The following is a 19,666-nucleotide window of genomic DNA, read 5'->3' on the forward strand; positions in this document are numbered from 1 at the left end:
CGAGACCTCCTAAGGTAACTTGGGCACAGCGAAGGGTAAGACGACCTCTTCTCAAAAGCCGAGATGTGTGGGGATCTTCCAGCTCGACGTATCCCTCTGGCATGCTGATACCCTCCGACTTTGGAAAGTTTTCGAAATTGCTGATCATAGTCCGGGCCTGAGGGGGGATTCGTATAGTGCATTCCGACTTTGAGACGTTGCTGCCTTCTTTCTTCATCTTCTCACTATCCGCAACGACTCTTGAAATGTAATGGCTTACTTCATCGCGAAAGCCGGCCTGAATGACGGCCATCAACAACTCATTTCCGAACTGTGTGGTCAAATCGACCACATGCTCAAGGTTCAAAGCGGTTGCAACCAAATGGCGGGTGCGTGTTATTGCTGAGAACAACAAGGTAAACCGGCAGTGCTCGATGCCTGTCTGGCCCTTTAAACGGTAGAAATGTTCAACGAGGTTGCTGCTCGTCATCAACGTAGCGAAGTAGATTTCCGAATCCCTTACCCGATTCTCGAACTTGGCTTTGAAAATCATATCGTTGGCTATGATTCGAGCTCGCGCTATTTTGACATCTTCATGATGGTCGAAACTCCCACGATTTAGTATTTCAGCGTACATCCGTCTTTTCGCATGAGTTGCCAGAAGAATGCGGATCTGAGCTTCAACTTTCGACCGGGCAGACGTGGAAAGTCTAATGAAGTGAAGATGGAGGAATGGTCCAGCGTAGTTAATGAATGGGTAGAGTAACTCCTTGCCAATGTACGGGAGTCGTTTCGCAACCCCTGCGCCATTGAAATATGCTCGGCTGATGAAAAATCCCCAGACGTAGGCTTGGTGCTTGAAATGCTCGTAATTGTCCCATCCCATTGCGGTCGGAGGTTTCAATTCCCCGTGCAAGTAAAGATGCTCCATTGTCTTGTATTCGTGGTATTCCTCTGTGTAGATGTCGACGTTGTCACATTCATCAGATCCTGATTCTTTAGAATCTGAGCCCTCTGCAATCTCGAGTCTTTCAAGGGAAAGGTACGTCGCGCATGCTAAAGTGATTTGAGTATTGAAATCGGGGAATATCTCATCTTTGATGCCTTCCAAGAACTCTTGTGTAGAGTAGTGGATCAACCTGATAGTTTCAAGGCCAGAGTCGATCTCAACTAGGCCACAGCAGAAGCTGAGGATGTCTTCTTCGAGCAACATTCTCCCATGGTCGAAAACAGGCTTGCCAGGTTGTATCGCCAGTGCGTGTCTCAGCTCTTGAACTCTGAGTGGCCTAATTGCGTGATGTACCCAGGCCAGAATGCACTTAGCCCATTCTCGTTTTTGGGGGTCTTGGTCATTTATTCGCGCCAAAGTATTTCGATAAGTTGAATTTGGATCGCTCGGCAGTGTTTCAAGAATGCTGCGGACTTCCGTAGATGTCAAGGATACAGCAATTGCTTCCATATGTAACCTGACCATGAGAAATCTATTCAACTTAGCAGTCAGCACTCTATTAAGTCAGTATATATATCAATCAGTCTACGAACTCACATTCCATTAGCTCTCTGGTTGATTTTCATCTTGATTTTTTCTTTCAAGCTCGGGTCTCGCAAGATGAATGCACTCAGTCTCGAATTCTTGGCAATAGCTAGATCGACGTAATCATCGATATCCCCTTTCTGTGCCTCTACCTTGATGGTCTGGAACGATTTTGTCATGACCTTGAATCCTTCAAGGTATCGTGAGGTAACCAGAAGATTGATGTTGATCTGGCAAAGGCGATCTATCAGTTCCCCGCGCTTTTCGGAGTCGAACTCGTCCAAGGCGTCAATGATGACATATGTGTTGCAGTTCGTTGTTAGGGTCAGAAGGAGTCGACTGAGAAAGGCCAGCGTTGGGGGGCTCTCAAAGTTGCCTCCCCGTCCGTACTCTTTTTGCCAAACCTCCCGCAGAACTTTGGTCATTTTCTGCGAAGTACCGACAATCTGTTTTGCCAGACTTCCCAACAACTGGTTTATTGAAGGGTGCTCTTTGTACGTAAGATACAAGAATGGTACTTGGACCTTTGGGTCCTCTGGTCGTCGTTTGCTCGAATCATCGAGAAGAGACTGGATTATCATGGAACTAAGTTGAATTATTAGCAGATCTTGAAATTTGTAGGTGGCTGGAAGGCTTACGCAAGACAGGTTTTTCCCGCTCCAGCTACAATCCAATAAAGCAGATCAGATATTAATTAGATCAAGAGAATGGGTTCTTAGGAAAACCTACCACTCCCAATACACCATAGACGTTGTTTGGGTCTGTTTTTCCATGAATGAAAAATCGATGATTCAAAGAACCACTGACATGTTCCTGGTAGCAGCTGATGTTGGTGTTGGGCATGGACGCCGGAATAATCAAGGGGCGAGAGCCATTTCAGCATTCCAGGTAGCCCATCGGGATCTGTAGCGTTTGGATTCATGTTGACATCTAAAGTTGTTAGAGCTATCTTGGATGCTGGACAAAGAATCACGCACTGTTGATTGTCTGGGTACCTGTATGCCGTTAAACTTTCGATTCACACCCTTTGTGAGTATCTGCCTACCAATAAAACTCCCTCCATACATATCAGAAAGCATTACGCCACTGTTGCTGGGGTTGTCTTGTATGACAGTTTTCCTGGAACCGACTAGTGGCTGACCGTCCTGCCCGCTCTCCATGGCCGCTCAGTCTTGAGAACCAGGCAAGACGCGTATAAAGTCGAATATTTGAGAAACTATGGCAGTTTCATGAAGATGATGAAAGAGAGCGAGGCTGAGGGTGCAGCCGAGGAGGTGCGATGCAAGCCAGGCTGGATTTCCAGGCGCTTTTAATGACCGTCGGTAAGAGCCACGCATGCAGGCAACACGGGTCCTGCCAATCAGACATGAGAGCAGGCACTTTGAAATTATCAGATGGCGCAGCTCTCCAAGGGAGAATCCTGGCCACACAATGTTTGCTTATCTGCAGGAGGCTCCAACGCAGCTTGGAGCCAAAAATAGAAATCGCAGCCTTGCGCATGCGATTAACGGCCCCACATCATCTTCCGTAAGCAGTACTCAACACTTCATCAAAAGCAACTTTTTACGTCTTGTTTTATACAAAAAAACCTAAAACGTAAGAGTAGATTGACGCAGAGTCCCTGACAGGACCTTCCGAGTTGACATGCCCGACGGATAGGACGCGCGACAGCGACATCGACAGCGGCGATAACGAAGACACAAAGATAGCAAAGACGAATACAATGAATTGGAGCAAGTCCAGTAGCAAAATGATCAGCAAAATCAGTATCAAATTGCGAACTAAGAAGAAATTGTGGATCAAGTAGTACACGGAGCAGTAGACTACCCTGTAGACTGACCATCAGATTAAGTATGAAGCCAATGAGCGTGTTGGTTCGTAAAATGAGTAACTACGTCCATGTCTTTGGAGGAATCTTGGACCAATCCTCCGTCCTTCTATTTCTCAGCAGAACAACCGCCGCACCTTCCATGGTCACAGTCCGTGCAGTTCTTGTATAAGGACGTGCCCATTGGGCCGCGTCCGCAGTTGCAACAATACCACCAGTACGTTCGACGGGAGTCCAGTTCAATCTCCAACAGAGTCCTGCCGACGCCCACAAGCTCTGCCATTTGAGTGTGGAAACTTGGCAGTCTCTCGTTCACTTCTGCGCTTAAAAATTTCCAGACAGATCCATGAGACAAAGACATCCCATCTTTTGTTGCTGACACCAGGCCATGGCACAGGTCTTGGATCTCTGTTTCTGTAAGTGGGCTTTCGCGATCCAGAGGTTGCGGGGGCTGAAGTATGTATTTCCCAACATCGAATGTCTGCATGAGACTGTTGATTGAAAGCGGCCTCTTTGCGAGAAAAAGACGAGCAATCGTACACATGGCCCATTCTCGGAGCGGATTTGGTTGCTTCATTGTTAGTTCTAGGGCGCTCGTGTAAAATGATGCCAAATCATAGTTCAGAATGCCATGGTTCAGAATGCTCCAAATTTGCGTGAGAGAGGGTACGTCTTCAAGAGCGTCCAATTGTAGCTTGGCCCGTCGAAACCTTTCCACTCGAATGTCAGACGTTGAAGGGCCTAATTGACAATGGTGCTGTCTAAAACGTACATGCTTCCTGACTCGGCCAATATGACCTCTCTTATTTTCTCCTGAACGCTTGGATCTCGTTTGAAAAATGGTTGAAGACGCAAGCTTTGAGCCATCCATTGATCAATGTAGCGGCTAATGTCTTCAGGGTGGGTCAAAATTTGGATGACGTCAAATCCTTTTGATTCTATATTGGGCCCCTCAAAATGCCGAGACGTAATGAGGAGATTGATGTTTTCGATTTGCAGTAAGTTGCTGAGGAGAGATTGGCGTTCGGCGGGATCTTTAATCTCGTCCAAGGCATCGACCACTATGAAAACTCTACTGGTCGACGCTAAGGCTAGATTTGAGATGAGTGCCACAAGTTGGTGTATCTCTGGAATCTTTTCCGATTTCCTGCTCTCCTGGACTAAGTCTTCCAACAGCCCTGCGTGTTCTAACAGGACTGGGTACCTGTCAATTAGCTGCTTTGCCAACCTGCCAAAAAGATGTCTTGTAGGACATCTCTCTGGGATTGAAAGGTACAAAAATGCGACCATTCCGTGGTGTGCACCATCAAGCCCGTCAATAGTGCCGAGAATCCGGTTGATGACCATGGAGCTACTTTGGGATCAGTACCCGATTGTCTGGATTCAAGCAGAACTTACGCTAAACAAGTTTTTCCTACACCGGCTAGCAAATGAACAGTCGTGTCAGCCGAGTGGGCAAAGATCTGGATGGGTAACTCACGAGCTCCGAAGCACCATAACCTTTGTGTCTGCATGTTCATCCAGGATGTAAATCGCTCATTTTTGAAAAACCATTGACAAGAGCCTTCTAAGAAGCGCTCAGATGCCATCTCATGAATATCCTGGTCATGCTCACTAGACGAGAGCCAGGTCGAGATTCTTTCTTTTCTTTCGTCCACTGCGTCACAATGTGCCCAATTCTCGAGATGTTTCCCAAAAGCTTTTGCAGTCAAGCCTGGTCCAGGCGGGTAGACCGTGTCCGAACAGTCGAGACACCGAATGCGCGGTATCCACATGAACTTAAGGTTTGGTGAAAGATGGGCACCTGTCGGTAGAGTATCAAGTCGCACCTGTGCGCCTGTGTCCTTTTCGATGGCGCAGTACTGCATAAAAGCCTTGAATAGGGAGCTTTCGTGACGTTTGCGCAAGTCTTGCAATGCCTCGACCAGCCACTGGGGCGGCTGGGGCTGCTAACTTATTAGTGTTTTACTCATCAACGATCTTCTTTTTGTCGGGTGCCTCACCGCATGCACAGGTTGAGGGTACGGCGCATCGACGCGCCCATTTTCGTGGTATTCGACTGGTCGGTCATGGCGTAGTCCAGTTCTGGATGCCCTGGCTGCTTCATATGCTTCGCCATCGGAGTAAAGGGATTTGTGTTCAATGTTTTCGCCCGATAAACCATCTGTTCCAATCTGCTGGGCTATGTTGGAGTCATCCTCTTCGGCATCAAGATCGGAGTGGTAATGCGCTCTCGGTATAGCAAAAAGAGCAATATGCTGGAGATGCCTCGATACATGCGCTTTTAATCCGTTTGATCTTTGTCCACACAGGTTGCAATGGGAACTCAAAAGCGCGGAAGGTCTCCTGAAAAGTTCTGGGAGCGTGGATGCTATCTCATTCGTGGTTCCATGCTCTTTGCATAGGTGCTCAAGGAATTCAGCACGTTTTTCGTAAGATTTGTGCCCCTCAACATTACAGAAGAACTCAATGCGATGCTTCTGCATTTCGTGCTTGAACCAGGCATCTCGATTTTCAAAAAGATGCTCCGACAACTCGCAGTCTGGGAACGTGCACACATAAGGTTGTAGATCCTCAAGGACATGTTTTCTTCGCGAATCAGTTCGGCGCGACCAGAGGATACGTTGGAAACTCACTTCCAATCTTTGTCTGAGTGCTTCAAGACTATCAGCCTGCAGTACCTGCACTCAAAACTGATAAGTGGTTGGCCATTTTCGTTCCGAGGTCGAGGGGGCGCTTGCGCAGGCTGATCGCGCGTGAAATCGCTCGCTTGATCAGAAGTGGTCGACTCTGCGTCCGTGTCTAGTTGAGCTTTGAGGCTTTCTTGTTCAGCATGAAGTGGACCTGGTGCAAATTTCGTTGCTTCAGATTTTCCCTCGGATTTCGATCCCCCAGTCCGACTGCTGTTTCCGGTGGCGCTTCTTGTGACGTCGAGCTGGAAGCTTGGCTCCTTCGTATCTTGGGGAGAGTGTTTCCTTGCTTGGACATGATGATTTTGTATTGAACGACTCCCCTTAAGGTGTGTGGCGTGTGACTCTCGATAAAGCAGCAACTGCCGCCGACGAGTGACCATTTCGCCCAATTTCGATGCGACTCTTGGATGTAAAAGCGGAAACTTGTCTCTGACGTACAAAATGTCAAATTTTTCGAAGGTCTTCATGTATTTGGCTGATCTGTGCCTCAATCGGTCGACGGGAGCGGGTTTTCGAATGGGCAATTGAAACAGGCAGTTTATGGCAAGCTTAACTGACCCCAAGAGGGAATCAAGCTCCTTCTGTTGTATCAGTCGAGGATCTTCGGCTCTTCGGTCGTTGGATACGTAGTTTTCTGAATCGGACAAGTCTCCCAGCGAAGATTCGTCTTCTTCGACTCCAATTTGTGAGTCATCCGAGTCACAACACAGTTGGGCAGAAAGGTCGTGCTCTCCCATGACATGTAACGCTCTTCCAATGTGACGGCGCAGGATTTTGAGCAGACTGAGAACCTGGACCGATCAGGGCCTGTCTGTCGCGGGGCTGATCCAGAAAGTACTTACCCTGTTTCTGTAGAAAGATGCGTCTTCCAACCTGTAGTCAAGCGACAATTTGTAGTTTGAGTTTCCTGCTCCTAGATTACCGGCCCACAGCTGGTACCTATCATATTCTTCGCTCAGGCCTTGCAGCCAGGCTGGACTTCGTTGCGCGACATCTGACTGCTCTGTTGCATCCCAAAGCTGGTTGAATGCATCAAGTGACAGGAAATGGCTTTCAGCGATGGCTCTTTCCAGTTTGGGTGCTGCCTTCGAGACCTCCGACATGTTGGAGTTGAAGGGTCCAGAGTGGGGTTGAAGAGTTGACCCTTCTTTTCTGGTGCTGAAGACTACAGGACCGGCCCCACCATGCTGTGCCACCGCCAGGCTGACTGATCACCAAGGCTGAGAGTCGACGTCTCATTCCGCGAAGCTGCTCATTCATTGCTATGCTTCAAATCAAGAGACACACTCATGTCTGGCTTTGAGATCGCAGGCATCGTCTTGGGCGCCATTCCGCTAATAGAACTCTATCGGAAGCATGTGAGTGGATCGAACGACAGCGACAGGCCTTGTCGCGCTGCAAAGCCTCAACTGACAATCTTGCCGTGAGTAGGTGAGAAATTTGATTCGATATGGCCGCATATTTGACGATCTGGAGTTGCAATTACATCTCGCGATGGCGGACTGGGGAACAACTTGCGAGACCCTTTTGATGGGACTTTCGCTGCCCATTGACGCGCTGGACGACCGAAAAGGCTGGGACGACCAACAAATTCAAGAAGTTTTCAAAGCTCACATGGGAGTAAAATACTACGAGCTATTCAGAAACACGGCCGAGGATATACGGAGCAAACTCTCAAGTTTGAGGAGCACGCTTGAGCCTCCAGAAGACTGGCAGGCTCTGGTCGCGAAGCACGGAAAAGGCGGCAAAGCTGTCAAGAATGTCTTCCGCGACCATTGGAAGCGGATAAAGGGTGGCTTTACTTGCGATGAGCACGATCGAATGATCAAAGAAGTAATCAAACGCATCGGCCTCGTCGAGCGGATTGTTCCAAAGGCCGTTCGTCTGGCAGAGCAGCAGAATCACGCCCGAAAAAAGATCAAGTCGACAAAAGCCTGGGCTGCTAGTCGCGATCATTCTCAGCGACTGTACAAAAGTTTAATGACATTCTGGTTTGCGAAACAATGCCCTTCACATCGGCATTGTGCCCAAATGCACCTCAACATACCCTGCCACGAAGGAAATCTTGATGTACAAAATAGTCTGGACTTTTCTTTCATTCTCAAAGACATACAAGGGGCTTCGCATGTTGGATGCTACCATACAAACGTGATCCCAATCTGCTCAAAGTCAGTCCCAATCTTCTTTGTTGTCCAACAAAATGCTGATAGTACGTGGGCAGAATCCCGATTCATGGAGCCGGCGGAACTCCCAGCATCACAGTAACTACAGATGGCGGGCAGAACAATGATTGCAACTCCAAAACCTCTATCGACAACCTTTGTGTCAACTTGGCGCACAAGCGCAGTGGCGGTCTTTGTCGCGGTGTCTTCCACGACAAAGAATGGCATTACCATGTCCACGATGATCAGGCGCCTCGAAATGTAACTCCCGAACGCATGAGATCGTTGCGTGAGGCCATCCTCGGACCAAACGCGCAACCTATCCTCTCCACCCGAGAAAAGTGAGTTTCCCTACGTGATGCAATCATTTACTTTGTTGACATCCTCAGGCGGACGATCTCCCTTCTACTGGCCTCCGCTGTCCTGCGATTTCACGAAACAAGTTGGTTGAATAGAGCATGGACAATGGACGACATACTGTTCAGTAGCTCTGGCGGTGAAACACATCTCTCCATTGCGAAGGACTTCGGATCCCCAGACACTGTCCCAGCTCAGTCCACTTCCTCCAACAGCGGATTGACAATACCTCATGACGAGATGGTCTTCTCTCTCGGGATCGCACTGCTCGAGATCAATTACCGAAGACCGTTGTCCCCGCTCAAGGACGCGCTTTTGTACGCAAAGCAGGTTCAAAACGACGAGCTCCAAAATTTTGCGTCTGCAGTTGCGAGTTGCATCTTCCACAACCCATCTATCGATTTCGGGAGCGATGGCTTTCTCAATTGGTTCTACCAGACGGTAATCACACCTCTGCAAGACGATTACGATATGCTCCAGCAAACGCGACCGAGTGCATCTTTCAGTCGTTCGTAGAACCGAGCAATGTAGTAGAGAGCAACAACTCTAACCATTTTGCTTCCGAAGTAAGTCACTATTTCCATGCCTCCCAGCTTATTCGGCGCCGATTCGTGAGCATGCCTTAAAGTCCGCCTACTGACAAGCTCAAGGCCAATATTCCAGATACAGAAAATGTCAGGAGCCATAGAGTGGAAGAGAAAGAAAGATTTGGTGAGGACGTCTTGCTGCATCCGGAGCAAAGTATGGGTGGCATGGACACAAGAAAAGCCGTCCTTCTTCAGCGACCGTGGATATGGTGTGTTCTTATGGTCGACGTGCACATCCTTTGAGGCCCCGCCATTTGTACTCCGTATGCATCGAGAATTGTGCACTCGTCATATAGACACATGCTTTCTAAATCTCGGTCCTATGATGTTTCGAGTTCAGAGGGTCTCTTTCCGCTATGAGTCTTACAAGGCACGCATTTTGGGCGCAGGAACTTACCACACAATGTTGTGAGCGGAGCGGAGTAGAGCTGAAGGATGGCTGCTTGCTGCAGTGGGTCGATCGGACATGCTCCCGGTGCCCTGCCAGATGTGGATGCACAATGAACGCGTGGTCCGTGGGGAGGCGCGAACGTGGCAGGCTCTCGTCGCGAATTCGCAAGACTCGACCCTCTTTTGTCTTTCCCTCTGAATTTCCACGTCGACTGCCGTTCGCTTAAGGTCAATGGTCCACCAGACATCAGTCAATTTTGTGGCAGTGTTTCGCTTATCTTTGCTTTGCTTCGCACTGTTCTTGCGTCTGCCGATCGCAACTGCAACGCCGTTCTGCTGAGAGCCAGAGAGCTCTACGGACATACCTGTCCTCGGGCTTTTCGTTCAAAGTCTCTGCCACTCGATTCCCTCTTGTCATCCTTGGACAGCTTTGCGCCGTGTTGCTTACGATTCAATGGCCCCTTAGTGCTTCCAAGAAGCCCTGCAAAAATGGGCGAAAGCACTGGCACCTTCCCTAGCACCAGAATTCTTCAGGAATCGAATGAAGGGACTATAATTGGGCAAATGACAAAGAGCGGAAGTCTGAATCAGATTGGTGAGCTGCATTTCAATTGCTTCGTTCCTTTTGCTAACCATTTGCAAGGGAACCAGACCATCAGTGAGGAGCTCCTGGGCGCTCGTTAAGCCGATCTGACGAAAGCAGACAACTATCATCCCGACAAATCCACCGACAACGAGATAGACGACTTTTGCAAATGGCTTTCCCCCCTGGATTTCTCCGCATCGCACGAACGTATTCGCGATAAAGTCACTTCCGGTACCGGCCAGTGGTTTATCAATTCAGAACATTTCATTTCATGGAGGAGCAAGAGGACACGAAACCTCTGGTGCTACGGAAAGCGTATGTTTGGCCGTCTCCCTAGAGAACACGGACTAATACATGCTTCATGGGACCCTAGCTGGTACAGGAAAGTCTTCAATTGCGTAGGTTTACAATCCCGAAACCTCAAAAACCACTACGGAGATCTGATCCCTTTGCAGTTCGATCGCTGTTCAGCAAATTAGGCATCAAGCCGAAAGCCAGGTTGCTTTTCTGTACCTATCTTATCGGGAATCTCCTTCAGTGGAGAACCTGCTTGGATGTGTGGCAGGTCAACTTCTTCGTCAAACCAACAACTCGCCGTGTGAGCTTTTGGTGAACAGGATGTCAAGCCCGCCCGGAGTAAAACAGCTCACAGACCTGCTTTCGAAACTCGCTTCAGCAAGTACATTTCTTGTCGTCGATGCACTTGACGAATTTGACACGAGTCAATCGGAAACACTCGTCGGGATTCTGCAAGGCACCAAGGCCAATCTTTTCGTTACGTCGAGAAATAAACCTGCGCAAGGTTTTGAAGAGCTGGAGGTCGAAGCGCATGAGGAAGATATTCGCCACTACATCCAGGAAAGATGCAAACAGAACAATCGGTTGATTAAGATGATTGAGCGGGATGCAAGTCTGGAACAAGACATTAAAGATGCAATCACCACCAAAGCCGCTGGCATGTGAGTATTCATCCATCACAAATTCTAAATGCCACTGCTAATCATCCTTGCGTCAGCTTCCTCCTCGCGTATTTTCATGTTGAGGCCGTTCTAGGATTACAGGTACTCACTGCTTCAGAAGTTCGAAAAGCGCTTAAGGAGTTACCCAGCCGCCGGGACTCAATGTACGAAAAAACTTTAGAGCGGATTAAAGCTCAAGACAAGGCTCGATCAACTCATGCCATGCGGACTATTGGCTGGATCGTTCACGCACATAAGCCACTCACGATACAGGAGCTTAGGCATGCTCTCTTGATCCAAAAAATCAACGATTCCAACAACGACTCCAAAGTCGACATCTTTCTTGATCACGGCGCACTTCTCCAGGACACCGATATACTTGAATTCTGCCATGGCTTAGTTGAAGTCGACAAGAAGACTACAGCTGTGAGATTGATCCACTTCAGCGCCTTGGAGTATTTCAACAGCGCGACTGTCAGAGAAAAGGAGTTTCCTACCTTCTATTCTGAAATGGCACTGGCGTGTGCGACATACTTATGCCTCACGCGTTTAGAATTTCCCAAAGAGAAAACCGATGAGTACTTTCATGACCAGAACTCTTATAGGGAAGAATTCATCGAGTATCAATCGCTTGTTAAAGGGCGTTCTTCCCAAGAACTTGAATCAAAGTATTCAATGCCACACTCCATTGTCAGGCTTTCAGAAAACCAAATTCCCAGATACTCAAACGGTCGTGGAGTTTCCAAGCAACTCAGCGTTGTCATCAAATATTTATTGTATCCATTTGCTACTCATGCTGCGGAATACATAACGACGTATTTAAGAGCGACCAGCGAATCCTCTCGCTCCAACGTGGAAAATCAACTTCAGATCCTGCTCGAAAACCTCCCAAAGCGACTTTTCTACCTTTATTTCAAAGACCCAGAGTTAGCACAGTACAAAAACCGCTCTGCACCTTTCTGCGCTGCATCTATTAGAAGCGCAAAGCTGTTCAACCATTTTTCTGATCAAAGTCACGAAAACCTTCTAAAGCAACTTTTCTACTCTCATTTGAAAGATCCAGAAGTAGTAGAGTACAAAGACCCAAAGGTAGCAGACTACAAAGACCCTTCCACACTTTTCTGTGCTGCATCTATTGGAAGCGCAAAGCTGTTTCGCTATTTTTATTATCAGGGTTATGATGGAAAAAACAGGAGTGTTTCAACAGATATGGCGTTTATCGAAGCCTCGGAACGGGGATTTCTTGACGTCGTCAAATCCTGCGTGGCTTTTGGAGTCATGTCTGACCTCACCAACACAAGAATCTACAGCGCGATGTGTGGTGCAGCTTCTGCCCGCAACTTCGAGGTCCTAAGCTATCTTATCTCCACACTGCAAAATGTCTGGGAGAGCCAGAAGCAATTGGAAGATGCTGCAAGTTCAAACAATGGCATGGGTCTAGTCTGTAAAATTCTCGATTGGATTGCGGACAGATTCAACAGTTTTAAAGACACCACGGACCCTGATCCATCCTCATCAACAAACGAGGAAATTTACAACCTTGATGGTTATCTCAAGCTTCTCTGGGCGTGTCAAAAGGGAGATGCAGCATCAATACCGAGCCTCATAAAAGAATTACCGGTTCTCTACACGGGACCAAATCTAAGCGTGGAATCGGCTGCTTTTCAGTTGTCGATGCAGATTGTCACAGCTTGTACAAGAACATTCAAAGAACATCAACACATAGCTATTCTTCGGAAGTCTAGGATGGAACTCAAGACTTTCTGAAACAAGATGTAAACAGCCGCTCCAGTACTCCCGCACTTTTCCTTAGAATCTAAGAAAGTGATGAAGCAAGAATCGGTGAATCAGACTTGATTGATTGAGTAGGCGTAGGAGACGCCAATATCTATGAGATCAAGACAAAGAAACAAGGGTCTCCGCCCGACAGGGCTAGAATAATGGAGAACCATAAACAGGGTGAGACACTGTAGTAGGTGCAGTAGGGAGTCGGCAGAGCGCAAACAATAAGGGAACAATGAGACCTTTCGTCAGAAAGACAAAAGAACTACTCCAGCAGAGTCCATCACAAAAAATCCATCATGCTAAAGTCTATCTACACAAACCTGCAATGCGTAGTCCCCAGCCCCTCACCATCGTCCCCGCAGACCTACCAGTCCAAAACTTGCCATGACTCCATCCAGATCGCCTTGCTGGAATACCAACGTTCAACACAACATCGCGAACACATCGACGACTGAGTTTCTGACCCCTCCCAAGTCTTAACCAGAGGCCAGTCAGCTAGTCGCACACTTATCCAGCCACACAGTCCAGAGCGATAAGCAACCGCACCGACTGCTAACTTGCGCAACTTCAGTGGCGCAACGGCACGCCACGGTCCGCGACCAAAGCCTCTGGCTCAGCAGCCCCGCGTAATGAGACTTCTTCATTGCGCTGCCGAATGGTCCAGGTACGAATGAGGTCGCTTTCCCTCTGGTCGACGACTGAATAGGTGGCTGGGATTCTGACTCGCTGTCACCTCGCCCTGTCACCCCTGACGCTATCACTTCAAGCAGTCACCAGCGCGTCCACCAGTACATCCACTAGAGCCTCCATCAGCGAGTCGCTCAGCGCGTCACAAAGCCAATTGCCCAATTAGTCGCGTAGTTGCGCAGTTTTTCACACAGTCAGTTACCCACCAGCAAGCAGCCTCTTTAGGCAGGGGGAGGGGGGTGGTCAGAATCTAAGCCGCCTTGCTTGAGGTCTCAAAAGGACAAGAGGACTACCTTAGCAGAGTAAATCATCAGAATTTGATCATCCTCTATTTACAAAAATTTGCAATTTGTAGTCTCAAATCCTCCCAGATCCAATTGAGTAGACTGTCAAGACCGCGACGGTCACCGGTCGCCTTTATTTTGAAGAGTCGTCCGGACGTGATCCGTAGTAGTACTAAAAGAGAAGTCAGTACCTCAAACCATGGCTACTCCATACTAGGCTTTACGTTTTGGCTACCAATGGCGCTCACGCCATTTTCCTTTGTGCTTTGGAAGCCCCCCATAATTACGCCCTGATTGTTGGGGTTGTTTTCGATGACAGCGCTGATGTTGATCGCACTTTTCTAGATCAAACAGTCAGTTTGAAAGACACTATGATAGCAATCTGCGCACTTTGAATTGGTCTGCTTCGGTTGAAGACGGTGATTCGAGGGCAGTAATCCATTGGCAGAGCTTCTCCGAGACACTGCGAAATCCAGAATGCTCCGCAAACCCAAACTTGCACATATTGGAGTGGGAAGCAGGAATCGGTTGACCATCAATACCAGGGATCACAGCTGATTCTTTGTCGACCACAAGTCCGATCTTTTGTCGCAATGGACCGACACGCGTCTGGTACTCTTCAAAAAAGCAAGCGACGTCGAGGAAGTTCCTGGACTCTGACTGGTCTCTGACTCGCAAGTACTTCAAGAATCCGCGGGTGATTTCGGTTACCTTTTGGGACCGTCTTTGGAGGTCTTTCAGCTTGTGCTCATTTGTCGACGAGAATAGGGATGCAATCTGCACACCGATTTTTCCCAGTTTGGCCAAGTCGGACCCCTCAAACGGAGTCCCAAGAAAAATTGCTCCTTTGGTTGTATTGCCAATTGCTTGACTCGCTGCATCTGCGTTTTGCCTTGCCAAAGCATTGGCGACCACGAGTCCACCGAGGCTGTGAGCGACAAAGATGATGGGACGCTTTGTCTGGTTGAATGTACCTGCATCAGCTCTGTCTGTTGCCCCAACAACTGGCTGTCGGACGTACCGAACTGGTTTCGCTTCTTAGGCCAGCGAGATTCTGGAATAAGCTAGTCGAATGGTCGTCGATGGTCGTCTCGACAGGGACATCTTGACCTGGCCAAAATTGCGCAAAACTGGCATCGTATCCGAATGAAAGTATGCGAGCCGCTTTGCAGACTTCAGGCAATAATTCCTTTGGCCAAAAGACTGCTTCGGGGTTGTCTTCCGATGGCACCGCAGTCCAGGTTCTCACTCGGTCACCTCCGAGACCGTGGACAAAGACGATGCTGGACCCGTCAGTCTTGTCAGAGTCTGGATCTAGGAGGAGACAAACTCAGTTGTAGCATTTAGGGGATCGTAAAGAGCACCACCCAGTCCAGCAGTTGTCGCCATGGCGGGTTGGCGAGCTTGAGAAGTAGCAAGACGGAAAGGTTGCGTCAGCCTCATAGTCACTACAAAGCGTTCTTCAAGGCTGAGAGCCTTGCGCTTCGGCATCACCGTACTCTCATGCAGAGGTAAGCCTGGAGATCTTCGTCCAGGCCGCAATCGTGAGACAAGGGTAGCGACGCAGTGGCCCGGCCCAAGCTTCCCCTTTTGGTTGCATGCATTGCATCCGAACGCAATGCGAACAACGCATGCATTAAGTCAGATACTAATCGAACACCACGCGGCTTACTACTGTACACCAATTCCTCACTCAATCCTCAAACCAGTACCGCATCTCTGTCTGCTTTGCCACAACGCTCAGTGCTTGCTCGGTTTTCTGTTAGTCAGGATGATTGAAAGCAGCCGACAGAATGCTGAATGATCGAAGATCTTTTCATTTTGGGATGGCGTGTAATTTCAGACGGATTGGTGGCGGGGAGGAGGGAGCGCATTTGACTGAGCAAGTCAAGCTGCCAATAAAAGGTAAGACAGACTGTACGACAGTCAGCTTGTGCTAGCCCTTGGGGCGGCCTTCGGTCACTTTGACGCAATTTTTGTTAGCAAGTCAGGCCAGCGTGGCTTTTCCAGCAGCTTTAGCCTCTTTCACAGCCCGAAAACGTGGCAGGGTGCATGAAGACCGAGGCGTTCTTCATGAGATCTGGGAAGAGGCTCTGACGGGTAGGGGCGCTCCGCTCGCTATCTTTTTGCATCTCAAAACCCAGCTCCCACTTCCATCACGACAGCATAGAGTTTTGTCGCCTTGCCGCATCTCTAGCGCACACCTCGCCTGCAAAGGTTGCTACGTTGCTACTTCCCCTTCAGCATCGTCTGGTAGACACCTCCAAATCTACGGCGTATTGTCAATTTGACCAGCATTTGGACGACTGCCAAGGCTGGATCAATCATGGAGGACTATCCCATCACAAAGCGCAGTAGAATCGATCATAATTCAGATAACTGCGGCGTGATTGCCACCAACACGAGCCATGGACAATTCATCGGTAAGGTCAAGACTTGTCGCCAACAAAGTTTGAGACGTTTGCTGATTCTTTTGAAGGAACCCAGACGAACAATCGTAAGTGACGTGACAAAGATTAAAGAGTCAAGATCTTACCAGGACAGATTACTTTGGTCAATCAACCACCTCCGAGCTTGAAGGCCTTCGCCCATACCTTTCTCCTCTTGACTTTTCTGGTTCACACGAACAAGTATATGATGAGGTCGCTCCTGGTACCTGCCAGTGGTTTCTTCAATCGGAGGAATTCACTTCGTGGCGAAGCAATCAAGTTCAGAACCTCTGGTGTTTCGGGAAACGTATGTTCCGATGCCTCAATCAAAGAGTGACACACATTTAACATGACCATAGCCGGCGCTGGAAAATCTTCGATTGTGTAAGTTCGGTTGACCACGCTACTAAGTATTGCTAACGAAATCTTCATCAAGCTCAATTGTTGTGCAGGAGCTCAGGCGTCAAGAGCACTGTCAAGTTGCGTTCTTGTATCTTTCGTATAAAGAAAGACAAGGGCGAGATTTTTCAGTGAGAGATTTACTTGGATGCCTGGCAAACCAGCTTATTGATCAGTTGGATCCCACATCTCCCCTGCCGTCTTGCGTGCGGACGCAGTTATCAAACTCTTTCAGACGATCTCCTCCGGGAGAGTCACAACTCGAGCAATTGCTAGTGGACTTGGCCTCGCCTAACACATTTTTTGTCGTTGACGCGTTGGATGAACTCAGTTCCCAAGAGTGTTGCCAATCGCTCTTGAACCGTCTGCGCCAAATCAAGGCCAGCCTTTTAGTCACCTCGAGGCAGAAGCCCATGGAAGGCTTTAGCGCAGTAGAGGTCGAAGCTCAAGACCAAGATGTTTACAATTATATTCAGCAGATTTGCGAGAGGAACAAACGCTTTACTAGGATGATCCAGTGGGACAACGACCTGGGGCAAGATATTAAGTACCAAATCACCAAAAAGGCTGCTGGGATGTAGGTTTTATCCTTGAAGAGCCAGAAGCTAAGCACTAATTGTTTAATATTAGATTCCTTCTGGCCCGCTTCCACGTCCAGGCTATTCTCCAATCACTGCGCCCTGCAGATGTTCGAAACGCGCTCGTAGAGTTGCCGAGCACTCGAGACTTGATGTATGAGAATACTTTGAGGCGAATCAAAGCACAGGACAGTATACGGGCGAATTGCGCAATACGAACGATTGGTTGGGTCCTTCATGCGGATAGACCGCTTAAAATTCAGGAGCTCCGCCATGCTCTCTTAATCCAAGAGATGCAAGAATCCAACGAGGAAGGATCCGAGACTCAGGAAGATGGCCAGCGCAAGTCTGACACGTTCCTCGATCACGGCCGATTATTCCAGGAAACCGACATTCTGGCATTTTCCCACGGCCTAGTAGAAGTCGACAAAGAAGACGACACAGTCAGATTCATTCACTTCACGACGTGCGAGTTTTTTGAAAGATTCAAAGACGCACATTTTCCTGCTTTCGATTTTCAGATCTCCATGGCTTGTGTATCGTACTTGGGCCTTACACGACTGGAACATTCAGGGGACGTAGGTGACATGGATGGGCATTTCGACGACCCGAATACTTACAAGGGGGAGTACAATGAAGTCAGAGCACTGGAGAGACTTTTGGAGACAAGGGGCGCCGCCGCCTGGAGACTTGTTCAAGAAAACCTGGCCAGTCCGCACTTTCAAAACAACGACCTGCGAGGTGAGATAAGTCGCCTCCTCCACAACTACCCCAACGGCTCTAGGTCTCCTAAGAAGCTTCCTCATTACTTGAAAATTCTTCTCTATCCGTTTGTAACATACGCCGGAAAACACTTGACTCATCATCTAAGAGCCGTTGTCGACACCTCTCGGTCTGCTGTGGAGAGTAAACTTCGAAATCTGCTCGAGCACAGCCGAAAGCGACAGTTCCTCGCCGAATTACTGGAATTTACCCGATGGGGGTACTACCTGATAGACGAGCAATCCGCAATCACTTTTGCGGCCTTTTTTGGGAGCGCACAGCTAGTTGATCACTTCTGTCGCCAACGTTGCGACAATCGCACCAGCGACCGAAATCTCCGCAACTCTTTGAGAATCGCAATACACTACAGGTTTCACGACGTTGTCCAGGAGTTGCTACATTTTGGGGTCGTCGATGACTTCTCTAATATCTGGGTCCACATGATGCTGGTCAGTGCAGCTCCCGACGACAGGATTGTGAGCCTCATCATTGGGTCCATGTATGATGGTTGGAGAAAGTGCCAGGAAACACGAGACACCAAAAGACCAAGTAAAAGCATGGTTCGGGTCTTTGAAGCTCTTGGAAAGATTTCAGACATCTTTCTCTTCAACAGTTTCGAGGATGCCACAGACAATACTCTCAAAGAGACTATTGGGCATAATCCGTCATGTGCTCAGAACGAGAGTATTCTTGATCTGGACAGTTATTTTCAGCTCCTCCGCGCGGCCCACAGGGATGATGCAGCTACGATATTGAGCCTAGTTGATGCTAAGCGTGTTGACATCAACCAGCAGCCATTGGAAAGGAAGGATCCCAAGGCCGCGAGGGCACGAAAGTTGTTTATCTGGACTTGCTTACAACTCTGTGAGCGTAACCACCACAGTAAGGCAGCAGAGATCTTCCAGAAACATTGTGGTGTCAGTAAAGGCAGGCTATTCTGTCTCATCTTCGAGAACCGTGCTATTGCAAAACCAGGGTGGTGGAAACGTAAACTCTCATTCATAGAGGAGTCAGGATATTCATCATCATAAACGTCGTCAAAACACTCCGCTAGCTAGCTACCTATTCCCAGCTCATCTCACAACCGACCATCTCCACCTATCCCCAGCTCATCTCAACAACACAGAGTCAACACATATATGTACAAGAAGACAAAGCGGCCGCCATAGCGCTGCCCTCAGCTCTCAACATCGTAAATCATGTCATCTGTCTCGTCTTTCTCGAAGCGTAGCGTGAGGAGCATGAGCATAAGAGCGTCAGTCATAAAAACATTTCAAGGATGACAAAGAAAAAAGGAAAACAGAAAAGAAAGCGAGGTCGGCCATTGAGCCATTGAGCCAGTCAGACGGGTCATTCAGCTGTGCACATCACCAGACGCCAACAACCTCCAGGCGCTGGTCCTGGTCAAGGAAAACCGGAAGCCAGACTCGAGCAAACAAGACGGGAAAAGGAAAAGAGAGATTGCTCAGAGAGAGGGAATCAATCGGCCGTTTCGAAAATTCGTACTCGTGTCCGTTCGCGCCTAGCTACTCCGGTAAACCGCGCACGCCGTCCGTTGGTAAGGTTGCAAGAAAAAAGGGAGAGAGGCAGCGTCAACTCCCGTCCAGCTTGTCCAAGAAAAACAGACGCCTGCCGCTTTGCGCCGCTACCACCCGCAGATTTCCCTG

At 48.6% G+C, this 19,666-nt stretch overlaps 6 protein-coding genes across 6 annotated transcripts; 3 read left to right on the forward strand and 3 right to left on the reverse strand.

Annotated features, from left to right (window-relative positions):
- Nucleotides 1-1,114: 1,114 nt before the first annotated feature.
- On the reverse strand, nt 1,115-2,435 carry BKA78DRAFT_253128 (uncharacterized protein; the record flags this gene model as incomplete). Its single annotated transcript, XM_066884792.1, has 4 exons — nt 1,115-1,460; nt 1,526-2,098; nt 2,152-2,176; nt 2,243-2,435. Coding segments are annotated over 4 exons (1,137 nt in total), but the record flags the coding sequence as incomplete, so codon positions are not given.
- Nucleotides 2,436-4,344: 1,909 nt separating this feature from the next.
- On the reverse strand, nt 4,345-7,197 carry BKA78DRAFT_158295 (uncharacterized protein). The gene is made up of 4 exons (XM_066883063.1): nt 6,877-7,197; nt 5,978-6,825; nt 5,345-5,930; nt 4,345-5,287 (listed from the first exon to the last, which is right to left on the reverse strand). The coding sequence occupies exons 1-4, from the start codon at nt 7,135-7,137 to the stop codon at nt 4,736-4,738; spliced, it is 2,247 nt and encodes a 748-aa protein (XP_066742278.1). The 5' UTR covers nt 7,138-7,197; the 3' UTR covers nt 4,345-4,735.
- A 1-nt stretch (nt 7,198) lies between these two features.
- Nucleotides 7,199-9,343, forward strand: BKA78DRAFT_158310 (uncharacterized protein). Its single transcript, XM_066883064.1, has 5 exons — nt 7,199-7,392; nt 7,466-8,202; nt 8,256-8,537; nt 8,586-9,119; nt 9,204-9,343. The coding sequence occupies exons 1-4, from the start codon at nt 7,324-7,326 to the stop codon at nt 9,067-9,069; spliced, it is 1,572 nt and encodes a 523-aa protein (XP_066742279.1). The 5' UTR covers nt 7,199-7,323; the 3' UTR covers nt 9,070-9,119; nt 9,204-9,343.
- Nucleotides 9,344-10,206: 863 nt separating this feature from the next.
- Nucleotides 10,207-12,999, forward strand: BKA78DRAFT_158408 (uncharacterized protein). The gene is made up of 3 exons (XM_066883065.1): nt 10,207-10,514; nt 10,572-11,075; nt 11,132-12,999. The coding sequence occupies exons 1-3, from the start codon at nt 10,471-10,473 to the stop codon at nt 12,840-12,842; spliced, it is 2,259 nt and encodes a 752-aa protein (XP_066742280.1). The 5' UTR covers nt 10,207-10,470; the 3' UTR covers nt 12,843-12,999.
- An 868-nt stretch (nt 13,000-13,867) lies between these two features.
- Nucleotides 13,868-15,398, reverse strand: BKA78DRAFT_317873 (Alpha/Beta hydrolase protein). Its single transcript, XM_066888740.1, has 5 exons — nt 15,162-15,398; nt 14,853-15,114; nt 14,222-14,791; nt 14,056-14,172; nt 13,868-14,003 (listed from the first exon to the last, which is right to left on the reverse strand). Exons 1-5 carry the CDS (start codon nt 15,320-15,322, stop codon nt 13,965-13,967), a joined length of 1,149 nt encoding a protein of 382 aa, XP_066742281.1. The 5' UTR covers nt 15,323-15,398; the 3' UTR covers nt 13,868-13,964.
- Nucleotides 15,399-15,917: 519 nt separating this feature from the next.
- BKA78DRAFT_158599 (uncharacterized protein) lies at nt 15,918-19,311 on the forward strand. Its single transcript, XM_066883068.1, has 6 exons — nt 15,918-16,254; nt 16,311-16,328; nt 16,376-16,567; nt 16,620-16,644; nt 16,697-17,236; nt 17,290-19,311. The coding sequence occupies exons 1-6, from the start codon at nt 16,158-16,160 to the stop codon at nt 19,028-19,030; spliced, it is 2,613 nt and encodes an 870-aa protein (XP_066742282.1). The 5' UTR covers nt 15,918-16,157; the 3' UTR covers nt 19,031-19,311.
- Nucleotides 19,312-19,666: the final 355 nt, after the last annotated feature.

Source organism: Phyllosticta capitalensis, assembly GCF_038381095.1.
Source record: "Phyllosticta capitalensis strain CBS 128856 chromosome Unknown BKA78scaffold_7, whole genome shotgun sequence".
NCBI lineage: Eukaryota > Fungi > Ascomycota > Dothideomycetes > Botryosphaeriales > Phyllostictaceae > Phyllosticta > Phyllosticta capitalensis.